Below are 19,321 nucleotides of genomic sequence, written 5' to 3'. Positions count from 1 at the left end.
GCAGTCTTTTTTTAAAGATCATTTTTTTGGGCATTTTGGCCTTAAATGAATAGGACGGTTGCAGACAGAAAAGGAGGGAGAGAGTCGGGGAAGACATGCAGCAAAGGGCCACAGGTCAGTGGGGCCAGTCTTAAACGTGTATCATGCTTCTTGCGGTCAGCGCAGTCGGGGCAGTGTGGAAGGCAATATCAAGCAACTGCAGCCTGGTCTTTTTTAACATTAAAACATGTAAACATGTTCTTGTAGAAACCCAAAATACACATATGAACCTGAAATTGAGCATGGTATGGGACCTTTAAACGTTTTCACTGGACCTACTTCCTATTAAAGAAAGACAAAGAAACATGCCATGTGAATAAACATAGTGTATAGCAATCAGAAGGAGGAACCTGTCCAACGTAGGTCTCCCAGCAGGGGTCTTGCTGAGAGCGGGTGTTCTTCTCAAACAAAGCTGTCTGGTTGAAGATGCTCCCTGAGCTGCTCACGCTGCTGTTCCTAACGTCCAGCACCGTGGCAATGGTCGCTATGGTGCTGTTGTGATGCTCGGAGACAGAGATGTCAGAAACCAGCGTGGAGAAGCTGTCTACCTCTGGCTGAGAGATGGTGGCCAGAAAGGAGCTGGAGTCAGACCAGTTACCTGGACTCACTGGGACCTGGGGGACAGATACAGTAGAATCCATCCCCAGCTACACATTTTTTTATGGGCAACTTATTATGTAATCGCTACTTTTTGGTGCGAAAGGAATAGTTCAACATAATGGGAAATGGCTTCATTTCCAAGAGTGAGATGAGAAGATACACATATCAATCTCATGTCTGTGTTTTAAATGCAGAGCTTGAGACAGCAGGCTGGCTCACTCCAATCTCATTTAACCCATACACAAACATACACTGTTTGTGGTTTTAGGGGAGTAAAGTGCTGGAATTATTTCATGGTGAGCAGCAGCCGGGCACAGACACTGCACAGAAGTACTGGGCGGAGGGATATTCTGCTACTTGTAAAGAAATAGTTCCAGCATCAAAGTTTACTATGGACTCTGAATAAATCAGATAGAAACCACACCCCCATCTTAAAAAAGAAAATAGTTCCAGCATGTAACTTCCCCTAATATCTAAAGATGTCGTTTTTCAAATATGTGTTCATGTTAAACATAGTCTTGCTTTGCCAGACCTTCCTCCACAGCACTGCGGAGGAGGGTCTGGCTAGTCCACACAGCATTCTGGGATGGGAGAAAAACGTGCTCTGGTTTATTGGCATTTCTTTAAACCAATCACAATCATCTTGGGCGTTGATAAGCGCCAGACGGAGCAACGGTGTCTCTGCAAAATAGCCTCAGGAAGGAACTTGTTTTGGTGGAACGTGTATGTTCAAAAGTTGTTTTAGTCGTGCAACAGAAAACTCAGATTGGACAGATAATCTAGCTAACTGTCTGGATTTACACTGCAGAGATCTGAGGAGCAGTTAACCATAGTCCAAATAAATCCACCGGAGTTTAAAACGCCAACACAAAGGAAGAGGAAGGGGACGGACATCCGGCCGAAAAGAGGGACATCTGGTGGAATTTCCGCCGGCACCGGAGCAATCCCAGAAGTGGAACGTTGTGTATATAACATAACATTGTGTAAACAAGACAAGTTTTGCTAAGCTCTGTACTAAACACACATACATGAGATTGATTGCAATGTTCTTCTCATTTAACTCTCAGTAAAAAAGGTAAATGGGCATATTTCTCTTAATAATGAATAATAAAATGTAATAAAATATAATTTATGTATATATATACATAAAACCAGACAGTGTAACATGCTTTTCTTGCCAATAAAGATTGTTATGACTATCACTGATGACGTAGTAGCTGGGGTTTGGGTGAAACATCTTTAGATTATTACACGGCCTTGTTGAATACTCCATTCTTTTGTGTCGGGGTCCTGTATTACCCTGTTGGGTTTCTAATTTGCAATAATGACAGGCTCACTCTGCATTATCCCTTTTTTCTATTTGAAAAGACATTTTGCTATGGGATGTTTTTAAGATGTACTTTTTTGAGAGCAAACATTTTTCTGGCACTGACACAAACTCCAAAGGTGGAAATCTCAAAACCTTGGTATATGAAACTAAAACGCTCACTCCATGTAAGTAAGAAAATGTTTTTTTGGTTTTTATCTAGGTGAACTAACTCTTTAGACTGGGATTGTTACAACCTGTGATCACTCATGTTACTACTCTGCTGTACCTGACTCGGTTTTTATGAGGCAGCCTCATCTCCAGATCTCAGGAATGAAGCTGTTATCAGAACTTCAAGGCAAGATGGCCACAACTATGAAAAAACTAAGACCCAGGCTGTAAACAAAAAACAGATGCATTTCTTTAGTAGTTTTATACTCACAGCAGAGCTCATACTGTTGACCTTATCTAGGAGGGCAATAATGAGGCTGTAGAGATTCCCCAGGTATAAAACAAGCACTCTGTAGACACATAAACACATGCCCAATGTCAGTGTGCAGTAAGAGCTGGGATGCATTACATACTATAGTGTGTACTTTAAATAGTATGGCTGATTCTTTAATTCTTTCACGATACATGGGTGCTGATTGGATTTGCATTGCAATTTTCATTTATTGCTATTCTAGTGTTGTGATTTTTTTCCCCTTCTTTACCAAAAACAAAAGTTGAATAATACACTTCTAGAGACAATATTGACAAGTGTAATTCCCCCACTGGGGATCAATAAAAGTATTAAATAAAATAAAAAAAAACAGTATATGTACAGTATATTTCATGAGACATTTCTAAAAACTAATTGTTTTCTAAGAAGAATACACATCACATGTCAGTCAGTCTGACATTTATTTAATTTCTTAAAGAAGAACATAACATGGATCTTCTGCATTTTCTGATTTCGCTCTGTTTTGCTGGAAATGGATATGATGTAGTTGCGGTCGGCGGTACCGTAGAAACAGAACATATTTAGGTGACTCTTTAGTAAAAAAAAAAAAATAAATAAATAAATTGATTCTGGGGAAAATAATCGATTTTTAATATTGCCGCCAAAAGAAATCCTGATACATACGTGAAACAATTTTTTTTCCCACCCCTGGTATTTAGTGCTGCACACTTCACACTCCACAGCGCTGTGGAGGAGGGTCTGGCTAGACAGCACAGCATTCTGGGATGGGAAAAAAACGTGCTCTGGTTTGTTGTCATTTCTTTAAACCAATCACAATCGTCTTAGGCGGCGCTAAGCACCAGACGGAGCCACGGTGCCGCTGCAAAATAGCCTCGGAAAGGAACTTGTTTATGTGAAACGTGTAATTTCAAAGGTTGTTTTAGTCGTGCAACAGAAAACTCAGATTGGACAGATAGTCTAGCTAGCTGTCTGGATTTACCCTGCAGAGATCTGAGGAGCAGATAACCATAGTCCTCATAAATCCACCAGCGTTTAGAATACCGACACAAAGGAAGCGGAAGGTGACGGACATCCGGCCGAAAAGAAGGACATCCGGCGGAAGTGGAATGTCGCGGATAAAGACTAGTACTGCATTAGGCAGAAGTTGTTTAGTGATGGAGTACCTGGCCAGCTGGAAGCGCAACGAGGTCCGTGGGTGGTACATCTCCAGCTGAGCCACCAGCTCAAAGGCAGACGGAGCGATCATGGTGATGAGAGAAACCACCACACTCACCTGCACAGAGGGAGGACATTAAAAGCCACTGACATAGAGCTTGGGATCTCTTTTTTTTCCGAAAAAACTAATTTGAACTAAAAAATTGATTATACAGTATGCAGATAGACACTGTCCTCTGCCTCTCCACTTTCATTGATTCCTTGGAACTGTATCATATGTTGAATAATCTAATCAAACTAATGATGATGACGATGATGAGGATGAGGATGTCTGCTCTGTTACCTCGTTCTTCTCCCACAGCGTCAGCTCGGGCTTCTCCTGCTCCAGTTTCTGAGAGCGGTCCACCACAAAGTAGATGATGTAGATGCTGCCGGCCAGGGACAGCAGCACCAGGATGTTGGCTAAGATACGCAGACTGATCAGAACCGCCCTAAACAAACACAAAGACACAGAAATACATTGATCAGTGAAAGAGCACACACTTTATCTTCAAAAATCTGGAATTTCACAGTAATTCCTCAACATCTTTACATACATTACATGCAGGGCTTTAAAGTGACACCGGCCAAATGCGGGTAAAAAATTGTAGTAACTAGTAACTTTTACAAGTTACTAGCCAATTTAGCCGGTGATGAATGAAGCAAAGTGTCTTTGCCTTGGAAACGTAATCTTTATCTGACAACACTGCTTGTGGTACTAATCCTACATTTCCCATGAAGACTAAGTCGTGACCTGTCAGACAACCGCTACGTGCCTAGCGATTGCAAGCTAAGTTGAAACGGAGAAGACGAACAGAACCACACAAACCAGCTGGCTTTGAACACGATTAAAAGGGGGAAAAGCCCAGAGGAAGAAGAAGAAGAACATGCAGAGAAAACAAGAAACAAATAATTGACACCTACAGACTGGTATCCTTCTTCTTTTCCTGCTCCTCAACAATGGCTTCCTGTGCAGAAATACATTTGGTATTATGTTGTGACGACCAATGCTGTTATTAGCATTCATTAGCACTGCTGTTATTAGCATTCATTAGCACTGCTGTTATTAGTTTCATAGTAACACACAGTCAGTGACAATGTTTGGTTTATAGATTCTGTGTATGAAAAGTGTTAGCAATAATAAATACAAGAGGGGAAAAAGGATGCCCTTGCTTGGACGGTGAATAAAGCTATATGGTAATGTAACTGGATATGGACAGTCCAGTGAGTGTGCAGTGTGTGTGTCTCTGACCCTGATGTTGTTGACGATGGCGGCTCCTTTGCTCTCTGCAGCCTCCGGGTTTCCTATCAGGTAATCCCAGGCACAGAAAACTCTCCAGCAGAACGTGAAGTTCTCATCCGAGGCACTGGCCAGGCTCAGACGAGAGTTCTTTGCCATTCTGCAGGAGCATTAATATTCAGAGCATATTATAAAACCATACAATATATTATCAAAGCAATATTTTTAAGGGAGTGATGCTAGTCAGCTGGTCAGTCCAACACTTTGGTTCAGAGTGAGATTCTCGACAAACTCTGGCCAGATTTCCATGGAATCTGTGGATATTTCTGTTAAGTAGAGTATAAATGATTTTGTCACATCTTAACCTGCCCTATGGCAGACACAAATGTGATCATACCTCAGTGACTTTAGAAAATGAAGAAAGTATCATTCCTAGATATGTTGTGTATTCATGAAACGTTCGTATCACACCAATCAGAGCGTAAGAATGGTCGTACATTGATAAATGCAGCAGCTGGAAACGATCGTAATTTAAATATCACGCCCCAATATGTTCTGGGTTTTGAGGCCTCGCCCCTACAATTTACGACAAGGCGAGACGTAATCCGGCTGAGAAGCGGCACTTTTCAGAGGTGGAGATTGAAACCCTGATATCTCAGGTTCATTTGCACTAGCGTTTGTAGTCAGCCTGAAAACTGTTATTAAAGGCTGTAGAAATAATGCGGAATGGAAAGAGATCACTGATGCAGTAAACAGTGTTGCCGTGGTAAATCGGACTCCAGCTGAAGTTTATTTAATTTATACATCCTTGACATATGCTATAGTCCCCATTGTAATATACAGGCTTATATTGCAATCTCGTAGGCCTACATGGTTTACGTATATTTAAATAAACACACAGTAGCGGAGTTTATGCAGTGTCTTTTATTTTACTCGTGTTTGTTTCATGAGTCAGAACTGTGAGGGAGAGCGCGTGTCCTCCGCCCCCCGTGCTGGACCACCACCTCGACTCTGTCTCCTGACAGCAGAGGGGCTGGAAAAAGAAGCCGAAATATATCGGTCAATGGCAGAAATAAATGTTGTGCATCGTCATGTTTCCTGTACTGAGTATCATTGCCAAACATAACAATATACAGTAACAAAAGACGACGAAGGTGACGGTCAACAGAAAGTTTCTCCACGTGCTCACCCTGCAGCAACCATCCAAACTCCGCAGCCCCGCACAGGTGAACACACACGCACTAATACAGACACCACACCCCCGGTGACACCCACAGTAACCAACGACGTCACTATGCGCGTGCACATACACAACAGTGCAAGAAAAAGGAGGAAAGATCATAAAAGACTAATCAAACCCAATGTATGGCTCCTACATTCCGGCCCCAAATTATTTCATAGTAATAATTGACCACCATAATCACCTTGTGGGAGACAGAGATCAATCAAAATGCAAAGTGAACTTTTAGTCCTCTGAAAGTCCTTTAATGTCAATTAGTTCATGTCCGATGTATCCAAAGATCTTCACTGCCCCTCTGCTTCCTGCAGAAGGCAGACTTTAGTTATTGGCCGGTTCAGATAACTGGTTTTAGTTTTAATCCGTACACTTCGCACCAGTCCATTTTTGTCCGAAACAGTATCCACAATTCTTCCTGTAATCCAAGTATTACGAGGGGCCATATCATCCACCAACACGATGAAATCTCCTGAAACAAAGTTTCTTTTAGCAGCATTCCACTTCTGGCGCTCCTGAAGTCCAGGAAGGTACTCCTTCACCCAGCGCTTCCAGAACAAATCCGACATATACTGCACTTGTTTCCAGCGACGACAAGCATAAACATCCTCCTTCTCGAACAATCCTGGTGGCAACAACGGCCGCGACTTAAGCAGAAGTAGATGGTTAGGAGTCAACGTCTCCAAGTCTTGATGGTCTGTTGACGCTTTTGTTATTGAACGGCCATTAACAAATCGCCTCAGCCTCGCAAAACACCGTCGCCAAGCTTTCTTCGTCCAGAGTCTGAGTCTTCAAAATAGTTTAGCACTTTACGGACTGACCGGATCAACCATTCCCAAACACCTCCATGGTGTGATGCTGCTGGGGGATTGAAAACCCATATCACACTCTTTTGTAACAGCACGTCATTTATGAGGTTGTGGTTCAAATTCTCAATGGCCTCCCTCAATTCACGTTCAGCGTCCACAAAGTTAGTGCCATTATCCGAACGGATTTCCAGGACTTGACCACGTCTCACCACAAACCTTCTAAAACCATTGATGAAGGAGTCTGTGTCCAAAGATGAAAGAACTTCAAGGTGTATGGCTCGCATCGCTAAGCATGTAAAAATGAGCCCATACCTCTTGACCACAGCTCTTCCACGTTTAACCTCAAATGGTCCAAAGCAGTCCAAACCAACTCGACTGAAAGGAGACTCATCAGGAGTTATTCTGTTGTGAGGAAGGTCAGCCATTTTCTGATGTCCAGGTGAAGCAGACAATCTACGACAGATGACACACTTAGACAAAACCTTTCTAATAGCAGCACAGGCACCAGGAATCCAATATTTCTGACGCAAATGAGAAAGCATATGGTTTCATCCACCATGGCCTGTTTCTTGGTGTACATGACAGAGACTAAGATTGGAAACGTGTTGATCTTTAGCCAGTATAAGTGGATGCTTTGCTTCAACTGGCATAGCTGCTCTACTAAGCCGTCCTCCAACCCTAATGAGATCACCATCCAGGATCGGGTTAAGCTTGTAGAGGTAACTCGTCCTCCTTACACACTCTCCTTTCTTCAAGTTGGCCAGTTCTTCCGGAAACCTTATTTTTTGACAAAAACGGATAATATCTTATTCCGCTGCAACCATATCCTCCATGGACAGAACATCCTTTGGCACTTGAGCCTTAATTCCTTCCATCTGGACCTGTAGCTCTTTCTCCAGCTGCTTAGCACAAAGGTCCGATCCAGAAAGGGACAAAAGCAAGGTCTTAAACTTGAGAAGCCAACCAACAGCCCTTTTAAGACGGAACCATGAGGAAAAGTAATCAATGATCTTCTCCACTGGACTGACTTGCTCAATTTGAGTAGTGTTCACCACCACAGCCTTAACCTCCGGATCTACAACAAGAGGGTCTTCCAGAGTCTCAGGGTTTTTGGGCCACCTGCTCTCAGGCTTAAGAAAAAAGTCAGGACCACAGAGCCATGCACCAGTCTTTAGACTGGACTTTAACACCTCTGGAAGCTAGATCCGCAGGGTTGGTTGACGTATTCACGTACATCCACTGGGATACGTTAGACATTTTCAATATTTCAGACACTCTGTTTTCTATGAAGATTTTAAATCTAGATGTCTCGTTTTTTATGTATTTCAAAACAGAAGTGCTGTCCGTCCAAAAGACTGACTCTTGGAGATCCATTTGCAGCTCCTTCTCCACAACTTGTCCATCCTGCTAGCCACCACTGCGGCAGTCAGCGCCATACGGGGAATGGTGACAAGTTTTAGAGGAGCTACTCGCGCCTTTCCCATTATGAATGCACTGTGAGTTCACCCGCTATCGTCATGGAGCAACAGGTAAGTCACAGTCCCAAACCCTTCCTCACTTGCGTCTGCAAAGTGGTGGAGCTGAGCAGAAACAAGACGACCACAATCCACAGGTTTTAAGCACCTACTGACCTTCCAATTTTCAAGGTTACGAAGGTCTTCCAGCCAAGCCATCCATTCTCCAGCAACCAAAGAGGGCAAAGGATCATCCCATCCCAGACGTCTCCTGCAAAGGTCTTGGAGGATTTTCTTGGCGGACAAAACAACAGGTGCCAAGAAACCAAGAGGGTCGTAAATCGAACTAGTCACGGACAAGATTCCTCTTCTTGTGAGTGGGTGGGGTTTTAGTGTGATTTTAAACTTGAATGAGTCAGATTGGACACACCACTGTACACCCAAAGCACGCTCTACAGGCAAAGCATCACTATCCAAATCCAGATCTTTCACCTCTTTGGCCCACTCCTCCTGAGGGATAGTAGCGAGGACAGTGCGTCGGTTACTAATCCATTTCGTGAGCTTAAAACCGCCTTTAGCACACAAGGCACCAAGCTCTCGACATAAAGATACTGCTTCCTCTTCAGAGCCAACAGACACCAAACAATCATCGACATAGAAATGGTGCAGGATAGTGTTAATTGCCATAGGACTGAAGCACTTTCGATTGTCTTCAGCACACTTCCTCAGGGCGAAACAGGCACAACTAGGGGAGGAAGTAGCACCGAACAGATGCACCATCATTCTGTACTCCATTAGCTCCTGACTGCAATCTCCATCAGGCCACCACAGGAATCTCAACAAGTCAGAGTCTTCAGCCGGCACCCTGACCTGATGAAACATGGCCTCAATATGTGCCATGAGCACCACAGGTTCTTTGCAGAATCTCATGAGGACTCCCACTAACAAATTTGTTAGATCTAGTCCTTGAAGAAGCTGTGCGTTCAAAGATGTCCCCTGAAACGTGACCCCACAATCAAAGACTACCCGCAGTTTGTTCTTTTTAGGATGATACACCCCATGATGGGGTATATACCACACCCTTCCATCACAACAGGCCAGCTGCTCAGTCGGAACTCTCTCTGCGTAACCATTAGTCAGCATCTTGGACATGAAAGTGATGTAATCGGAGCGAAAAGATAGATCTTTATTCAAACGCCTTTTGAGACTCAATGCACACTGTTCTACAACTGTCTTATTGTTTGGCATTTTGAGGTATCTTTGTCTTACCGGCAAACCAATACTGTAATGACCAAGCTTGGCAGACTCTGAGACTGACTCAATGAAGCGCTTGTCCTCCCTTGACAGACCAGGTTGTTCATCCTGCAAAGTTTCAGGAAAATCCACCTTCAGCTGTTTCTCCCAGAGCTCATCAAGCCTCGCCACTGAGATCCGATTGACTGTGATGTCGGGCTGCAAACATTGATCATTGATCCGACAATCTCCTCGGAGGATCCCCAGCTTCTTTCCCATAAGATTGAGCCGGTTCATGAGTCGCTCTGTACAAAATGAGGCGGTACTTCCCGGATCCAGAAACGCATACGTGACCAAGATCTCTTGTCCCCTTTTGAATTTCACCTGAACAGGCAAAATAGAAAGCGTACAGTCCTGCTTACTGGCCCCAGTCAAGCGACTGGACTGAACAGACACCACAGCGCCTTCTCTGGCCAATTCCAAGCCACCATTGGCCTGAGTCGAACCCTTTTGTTTTGCTTTGGGGTAGAAATGCAACAACGTGGGGTGCCTATAATTGCATACTCTACATATTAAACGTTTTCTGCAATCTTTACTCATATGCCCAACGCACATCCAAAGCACATACGGTTCTCCTTCAAAAAAGACAATTTTTCATCTTGTATCCTTTTATCCAAAAGAAGGCAAACATCTAACGAATGTCCAGCTCCACAAAACAAACAAACTTTCACTAATGAGTTCTTCTCCATTTTGTTCCCAGACTCCACTTTCTTCTCAGCAGGTGTTACAGTAGTGGCAAAACTACTGCCTCTAGCCTTTGAACTAGTTTGAGAGTGAGACTTGACCATTGTTAATTCCTTTCTTCCTGTCGCAGGTGTATCTTGTATATTTCCAAAAAGAGGGTCACTTGCTATCTTGACTTGCCTCTCAACAAACTCCACAATGTCCGAAAATGTAGCTCTTCGACGAAACTTCTCCTGAATATCGCAGGCCACACTTCTCCAATGATCCCGCAGCTTATAGGGCAGCTTTTTCACGATGGTTTGCATATTTGTAGACGCATTCAGGTCACTTACGGCAGCACCCATAGAGTTACAACATTCCTGCAACAATAAACTGTAAGCCCTTAAAGCATTGATATCTTCAGCTTTAACCATCGGCCATAAAAGCACCTTATCCATGTAGGCAGAGGCTACTTTGAATGGATCGCCAAAACGCTCCTGAAGTAATGACTTTGCCTTAGTGTATCCATGTGATGGAGGCAGATGTTGACAGCTTCGGATTAAATCCCTGGGCTGACCTCTCGTATACGGTTCGAGGTAATACAAACAGTCCTTCTGACTTTGTGTTCTTCCTTCAATGTTGTGTTCAAATCCTCTTATGAAGGTTTGATACTGCAGTGGATCTCCGTCAAAAACTTGTAGGTTTCGCTTAGGTAAGAGAAAAAGTGACTGTTGTCCAACCAATAACGATGTAATTTGATTTTGCCTTTCCAAAACTTTGAGAAAACGCTGATCAGAATTATTCACTGTTACAGGTGCAGCTTCTGGCTGAAGGTAAGTAACTGGTGGATGAAAAGCACATTCTGGCAGAGTGGACATACCAACCCCAGTCGCAGCAGCGGGCAGAGTAATCAAAGTGGACGGACCGGCCCGGGTCACAGCAGCAGGCCGCTCAATTTTGTTGCGTGTCTTGGACCTCACAGCAGCATAACCTGAAAGCAAAGCTTCCCCTTCAGCCTCTGCAGCCGATGGTCGAGTGTTGAACTCAGGCACAAATGTTGCAGCTTCATGCCTTAACTGTGTTCTTTTCCCTCTTTCCAAATAGGAGTTCATCCCATCTGATTTCACAGAGACATTAGACACACGAGATCCTTCTGAAGCCTTGAACACACTCACTTTAGCCATAGATGCTGCCAGCTCCATGTCCAGTTCCAGCTCCTCCCTTTTTTTTCTCAACAGTTCCTGCTGCTCCTCCAAGGCACATTAGAAACACTAACACTTGGTCTAATGTCGTCTTCTACTGCATTTTCCACAATTTTAAATATACGCGCCTCATCATTGGAAACAGATCCTAAACATGGTGCGACAACACCCTCTTCTGATGTGTCTGGCACCTCCAGCAGCCATTTATTTGTCTCCTCCACAAGGGCAATTTTATGTTCTTCAACACTGCCAAACCAAGCATTTTGTTTTTCTTGTTCTTCAAGTGGAAGCATAGGAACCACAATAACATGAAGATGAATTGCTTCTTTAAAAAAGCTCGATATATTTACAAGATATGACCATATTTTTTCAGCATTATCAGCACTTTGCATTAGGTCTTTAATTTCTCTTATTGTACCTTTAATCTTTCTTATTTTTATTTGCCGTTCTTCTTGGAGCTTTTCCAATTTATATTCAAAAGCCTTGGGTGTAAGTGTTATTTGTCTTTTTTCAATTGACCTGGTATCATTCAACTCCATTTTTCATTTACAAAATAATCCAACAATCACAAAAATATCTGCTAATGACACTAAACACAGCGTCCTTTTTATAACTTGTGTTTCCACGTGAAAGAAGTACAATGCATTGTCTTTGATTCCCCCTAACTTCCACAGAGGCTAAGCTAAACTCAACCCTAGTCTTCTGTGCATACTAGCGGTGGGTATTTATGTACCTCAATACCGACAGTCTCGAACCAGACTAACCGTCTTAGAACCAGAACTATGGTGGCACTCCCAAGCGCAATGCTTCACCCACTTGACGCACAAACCAAAACACTACCAAAAATCCCAAAACAAACAAACAGTACAATCACCTTATGCGAAAGTACCGCTGAGCCTAACAGGGAATACAATCCGTCATTGACAAACAATGCACAATGTTTATAAACGTGTACCTTTCAATAGAGGCGACTGTGATGATCAAATAAGCATCATAACAGCAAATTTATGAATGAATGGGCTTTACGCGAGTCCAATGAGCGTTCACGTCTAACGATTACAAGTTACAACTTTGAAAGCAATTTCAAACATCCAGTGTTATCCCGACAAAACATTTCCGTGCTTCAACAAAGCAATTTTCTGTTCACAAAATATTGCGGCATATAAATTTAGAAACTAATCCAAATGCCACAGCAGGCTAAGACATGTGGGTTTACACTGAAGACGCGTCACGCTGAACCATTGCACTTGATGGGATGTCTTTATTGATCCATTTCACAAGCTTAGCAAGAAACAGCACTTACTTGAATTGATGCATTTCATAAGCCGTGCAAAGATATCTCAGACAGTGCAGTAACAAAAGACGACGAAGGTGACGGTCAACAGAAAGTTTCTCCACGTGCTCACCCTGGAGCAACCATCCAAACTCCGCAGCCCCGCACAGGTGAACACACACGCACTAATACAGACACCACACCCCCGGTGACACCCACAGTAACCAACGACGTCACTATGCGCGTGCACATACAGTGCAAGAAAAAGGAGGAAAGATCATAAAAGACTAATCAAACCCAATGTATGGCTCCTACAATACCTTTTAAAAGCGAGGAATAATATCCTGTCTCCTTCGTATAGCCCCAGTTGGGGCTGTGCTGGACACTGCTCTCTGGGCATCGGGTCATCTGGCTCCAGAACCCCACAGGCTAAAACATCTGCCCTTAATCAATCCGATGGAGCGCTCCACCGTGGCCCGTGTGCGTACGTATGCACTGTTGTACCGGCGAATAGAGGTCTTTTAAAAGAGCCAGATCTGCCATTGCTGATAAGTGATCAACTGATGACTTCTCCTTCTCCTGATAAACTTTTTATATGCTGCACCGCAAATCCACACTGACTCGAAAACTTGCGTACACGAGTTCAGACCAGACGTGAGATTTTATCGCAGCCTACGCTCACGTTCAAATTGATAAATCCCTTGCTTTGCGTAGGAATCGTCGTACGCCCGTCCTACGACGTGAGGTGGTGAACTGAAGTCAGACTGCAGAAAGTACATGTGGGAATAAAGATTACTCTTAATATTTTCAAGTATTAATGCCTCACGCACATTTCTTCACTCCATATCATCCACGTTACCATGAAGGTTAAATCCAGCAGTGTTATTTGCGCTTGTACTGAGTGATAATTGTTCCATAAACACCTTGTAAAATACAAATCAAATCTTAAATCAAAACTCGTTAATATTTAATTGCCGCTGTCTCACCGTCCGCTATGGAGCGCAGGAGGATGAGACGGCCCGACTCCATGGAATACAGGATAGCATTTAAATACCCTAGCATTAGATAACGGCAGAACACAGTGTAAATAACTAAATATCTGTCTTTAATACTGTGCACATATCATCAAATGTCAAAGTCTGGAATACAGCCGTTAAGCTCTCGCGCAATCGTTAGACTTAATGTCCTCATTATCGGTCCGCACTTTAATACTGTTCGTGACAAAACCTGCATGAAGAAAAGTGTGTTTGCCTATTAGACTTTCGTCTTCAAATTGTATCTTGGGGTGGGGGGGGGGATACCACTAGTTGATGCTGTGATTTTGGCAAGGTGTCTACATCACTCTAATTTTTGTAAACATATTAATACTGCGGTGACGCCCGTGCGTAATGCTGCATGATGGCACTGCTGGCCCTGCAGGTGGAACCCCCAATGGAAGAATCAGGAGAGAAAAACATTTCAGGGACCATGACGATGACTGGCTAATATGTCGATTTAAATTCCATAAAGCTGCGCTCTTGGATCTATGTACTGAATTGGGTCCAGTAGAGAGGGTAACGTGCCGGAACCGTGCCATCCCGGTCCAAATATAGGTACTCGCCACTCTGGGGGAAACCGGCTGTTTCCAGAGGGAAATGGCCAGCTAAGTTTGGATATAATATGCAGTATAGTTCTGTTAAATCTTATCATATAGGTCTGGTATATCGAAGCTGTCCCCGAGTGCCGTAATGCCTGCCATTTTGGAAGATATTATTAATAAAGGTAGTCTATAGATTAGGTTTCCCTACACTGTGCGACAACAGGCCGAAATTATAATTCAATTGGCAGCAAATCACCAGCGTCTGAGAGGTTTTTTGCTTTTTCTCCGCCAGTTGTCATGATTCGGCATGATTCGGTGACTGCCAGTGTCATTAACATACTTATCAGCATTCATGAAGCGCTTTGCATTGACTATTTATGGTTAAAAATGGGCGTGTACAGGGCGGGATAAGAGGCGGATCCAAGTACGCACACTTGTAGGTAATCTCTGATTTACAAAGGGAACTTTGCTTACAGGTGTGCGTACACACGGTTTTATAAATCTCACTTTTTTTTGGCGTACGCCATTTTGGGCTTCTGGGCGTACGTACACTTATAGTAAGGATCCTACGCACAGTTTTATAAATGAGACCCCAGGTCATTTCAATGAGCAACACATTTTCTGTGACTTGACACACTACAGGATCAAATCGCTATCTAAAACAGTCATCATAAAGTCATCCTCAGGCATTACATCACATTATTACATCATCAAATCATCATCACAACAGTATGAGTTGTAAAGAGCGAAATTATTACTTTCTTAACAGAATGATGAAACTGTAGGCAAACACAGCCATCCCAACCAGGAAGTAGGCGAGGGGCAACCGGTACCCTGCGCTGCCGATCTTCCTTAGCCTGCCATAGTAGCCATAGAATAAGACAGAGTACTGCAGGTAGCCCTGTGGAGATCAAACACACACAACACATTTACAACACACACACACACACACACACACATACACACATGTTCACAACACACACAAGGAGGTCCAACACATGACAAGGAAATCAACTACATCTAGAGTAACACATCTAACAGCACTTTTAAGTAACAAGGTGCTGTCTGATAGGGGCTTTTGATTAGATCATGTGTACGGTATGTAAAAATGAATTACAACCAAATATATAGTATATCTATTAGGGCTGTTAAAATGAATGCCACAATTCTTTTTTACATGGGATTAACACATGCGTTCTGTGATTTGAACCTCGGGCCGCTCCGTAGTTTGGGAAATCAGGAAGCGATGCAGCAGTAACGTTGTGGACGGCTAGCAGAAACAAAGCTCCATACAGTAGTTGCCTTTACTACCCTTCTTGCACGCCGCCTGATACTTCTGAAGTGGAAGGATGCTGCCCCGCCCTCAGTCTCCCACTGGATAAGGGATGTGTTGTCTAATCTGAAGCTTGAAAAAAATCAGATACGCTAGGGGGCTCCAAAAAGAAATTTATAAAAGTGTGGAGATCTTTTCTGACTTTCTTTGATAAACCCTCCACACTAGTACAGGAATAAATGTTCAAATTATCATGTCTGACCCTTAATACGCACCTGGGTGTGACCCTTGACATTCGGGGACCTGCCTCTGTTTCACCGCTTATTGTGCCTTAATGACTTTCCATATCTCAACTTCACTGTGCAATACTAAGTGCCTTACGTTCTGTCTTTGCATTGTGTACACTGTGATATTTTTGCATACTACGTTGCACATTCCTCTATTAACCAGACGTCTCAATTCATCGAGTGACAGAGTGACAGAGAAAGAACTATGAAGAGGAGAGAAACAAAGCTCCTTGAGCAGAAATGGATAAAGAAAAGGGTCTTTTGAATGGCAGGCTAATTTTCAAAGCCCTTCCAGATGGTTCTCTCCACAAGACTAAACTTATCTGCATGTACTGTCGATGTGAACTGAGTTACCACTGGAGTAAGTCCAGTTTCAAATACCAATTTCTTGGTCAAGCATATGGCTGACGCAGAGAACCCTGCTCGCCAAAGGCAGGTCAATCTGGATAATATATCATGGGTGCATACATGTCCATTTGTTGTTGCTTGATGGGCTTGAGTTAACCAAATTGAGCAGACAGTACCTTTAAAGTGCCCATATTATGAAAAAATCACTTTTTCTGGGATTTGGGGTGTTATGTTGTGTCTCTGGTGCTTCCACACACATACACACTTTGAAAAAAATCCATCCATGCTGTTTAGAGTGAGATACAGTTTCTGAATGTGTCCTGCCTTCAGTCTCTGGGTGAGCTGTTCAAAATCGGCACGGCTTGTGACGTCACAAGCCGAAACGAGCAGGCTAACCGCAACCATTAGCTCGTAGCGTTAGCATGCTAACGCTAACGCTAGCATGCTACCTCGTTCTTAGTAGCAAAGCACTGCTACAACACCACACAAGTTCACCATAATCTACAAAAGAACTACTTACATGTGCGCCCTCATTTAGAAGTCTCCCAGCTAATCCTGCCTTGTAACTGACCAAAGTTGTAGAAACAGCCTTTCTTTTACTGTCTATGGAGCTAGCTAGCTGACATGATCTACATCTGAGCTACTGGGCATGTGCAGTGCAATCAAAGATGGTACAGAAGAAGAAGAAGAAGAAAAGAGGTCTCACTCTGTAGCTAAAACAGAGACCAGGTGAAAAGAGGATCTGCAGCAGTGAGAGAGAGCACTGCAGTACAACAAAAATATGGTGTTTTTTGAAAATTAAACCATGTAAACCTATTCTGGTGCAACATTAAAATACAATAAAGAACCTGAAAATGAGCATAATATGGCTGCTTTAAGGTTATTCTGGAGAAAATTCTAGACAGCATTTGTCATTGATTTGGATCATTGCAATAATAACAAACATAATATATTTGTCCGGTCCCACGTTGATAAGAGTATTAAAAACTTGAACATGAAATCAGTTAGAGAGTGCATTAAAAGACAGGGAAACGAAAGGAAATAAAACAACCTGGGCAAAACAAACCTACAGCCAACAACACGTTCTAAAATAAGTAAAATAAATAAATAAATACAATGTCACTTTGCCCTTATATTGCACTAGAATAACTAATTATTGCACTTGAATGTAATTATGCACTAGAACGTAATTTCGCTACTTATTACCGACAGATATGCATATTTATTAATACTACACAGTAAAATAACTAGTTTCCCTGTGGGAGGGGAGAAGACACAAAATCAATGGTCAATCTATTGACAATCAATCTAATGTTTGCCGTGCGGGAGGGACCCAACATACAAGAACGGGCGGGAGCAGAACACACACACACTGCAGGAGCGGGCGGTAATGGTCAGAAATCCACCAGGAGCAGGGCGCCCGGATAGCTCAGTTGGTAGAGCGGTGCCCATATAGGTTTACTCCTCGACGCAGCGGGCCGAAGTTCGACTCCGACCTGCGGCCCTTTGCTGCATGTCATTCCTCCTCTCTCTCCCCTTTCATTTCTTCAGCTGTCCTGTCAATAAAGGCCTAAAAATGCCCAAAAAATAATCTAAAAAAAAAAAAAAAAAAAAAAGAAATCCACCGGGAGCGGGCAGGAGCGGGATTAAAAACACAGGGCTCTAGTTGGTAGCTCTTTCAAAAAAGTGACCTATCACAGCTGCTCAATACACAGGGAAACCTTGATTCATTATTGCCCTTTAAAGGAACACGCCACCGTTTTTTGAAATAGGGTTATTCACCGTCTCCCCTAGATGGAGATAGGTGGGCAAACGCATTTTTGTCTCAGTGCATGCATTGTCTTAGTCCGGCAGCGCCGCTGCTAGTTTAGCTTAGCGTAGTGAATGGAATCCTTTGTTGCCAGTTAGCATGTCGTGAGTAAAAGTGAGCCAACAAAAAACATAAACAAAAACGAATTACTTCTTGTGGCCTGCGTATTCACAACGAGTACAAATAGCAATGCAGATTAAGACTAGAAGATTTCCTAGGCAGATATAGACTTGGGACTATATTGGGGCGAAGCACAGCCGAAGCACTGCTGGGTGCAGAGATATCACGCAGCACCTGAAACCCCCCAACTTCCGTCAACATACCAGAGTGAATATTAGCTGGCTAGTTGTCCTACAGTAGACAGTGAATGGCGATGAACATGGCGGATTTTGTGAGAGACGAAGAGGATGACTTCTTAGACAGTCAAGGTCCAGAACCATACCTCTACGAACCAGAGTTTTCAGAAGAGGAGCTGCGTGCTTTGGAAATAGAACGACAGGAGGAGGAGGTTGTGATCGCTCAACAGCCTGAGTACGTGAGGACGAGAGCCGACATAAACTTGTGGTGCGAGTGTGGGGGAATATACCAACCTATGCCGACTGAAATAGAGTGTCTGTGCTGTGGCGAGTGGTACTGCCATTGATGACCAGGCTCAGGGTGTCAGATCAAGAGGAGCGTGCCCACAGTTGTGTCACAGCTACCGAGGATTTTTCGGCATTGATCCATCCTGCAGTCCTTTTTTTTTTCGGTGCAATAAAGTCAACTGGAAAAAACACTGAATGGACCCAATAAACAGCTGTCCACAGAGTAAGTAATTATTGTAAACATGACGCATGGTTATTTTATGGGATAGATCGACCCATATTAGACCTGTACTCACATAGAGTTGCTGCGTGATATCTCTGCACCCAAGTAGCAGTGCTTCGCTGTGCTTCGCCCCAATATAATCCCAAGTCAATATCTGCCTAGGAAATTGTCTAGTCTTAATCTGCATTGCTATTTGTACTCATTGTGAATACACAGGCCACAAGAAGTAATTAGTTTTTTTTTTTTTTTGGCTCATTTTTACTCACGACATGCTAACCGGCAACAAAGGATTCCATTTACTACGCTAAGCTAAACTAGCGGCAGCGCTGCCAGACTAAGACAATGCGTGCACTGAGACAAAAATGTGTTTGCCCACCTATCTACCTAAGGGAGACGGTGAATAACCCTATTTCAAAAAATGGTGGCGTGTTTCTTTAATGAAATGTA

At 43.2% G+C, this 19,321-nt stretch overlaps 1 protein-coding gene and 1 long non-coding RNA gene across 3 annotated transcripts in view; one reads left to right on the top strand and one right to left on the bottom strand.

The window, feature by feature from the left end:
• LOC116050770 (transmembrane channel-like protein 3) overlaps positions 1-19,321 on the bottom strand; it is a 67,128-nt gene that overhangs the window by 14,295 nt on the left and 33,512 nt on the right. For both annotated transcript variants that reach the window (XM_031300994.2, XM_035999853.1), the window contains exons 7-13: positions 15,108-15,250; positions 4,855-5,002; positions 4,527-4,570; positions 3,907-4,054; positions 3,572-3,681; positions 2,388-2,466; positions 390-653 (exon numbers count right to left, since the gene is read on the bottom strand). In XM_031300994.2, coding sequence (XP_031156854.1) covers positions 390-653; positions 2,388-2,466; positions 3,572-3,681; positions 3,907-4,054; positions 4,527-4,570; positions 4,855-5,002; positions 15,108-15,250 — 936 coding nt within the window. The remainder of the gene's footprint in view (positions 1-389; positions 654-2,387; positions 2,467-3,571; positions 3,682-3,906; positions 4,055-4,526; positions 4,571-4,854; positions 5,003-15,107; positions 15,251-19,321) is intronic.
• LOC118494768 lies at positions 4,208-19,245 on the top strand. Its single transcript, XR_004896955.1, has 3 exons — positions 4,208-4,219; positions 8,097-8,101; positions 19,109-19,245. It is a non-coding gene; the product is annotated as an uncharacterized LOC118494768 (long non-coding RNA).

The sequence above is a fragment of the Sander lucioperca genome, chromosome 3 (assembly GCF_008315115.2).
Source record: "Sander lucioperca isolate FBNREF2018 chromosome 3, SLUC_FBN_1.2, whole genome shotgun sequence".
Taxonomy (NCBI): Eukaryota; Metazoa; Chordata; class Actinopteri; order Perciformes; family Percidae; genus Sander; species Sander lucioperca.
The sequence above is the reverse complement of the archived record's forward strand: the minus strand, read 5'-3'. Positions and strand labels throughout refer to the sequence as shown.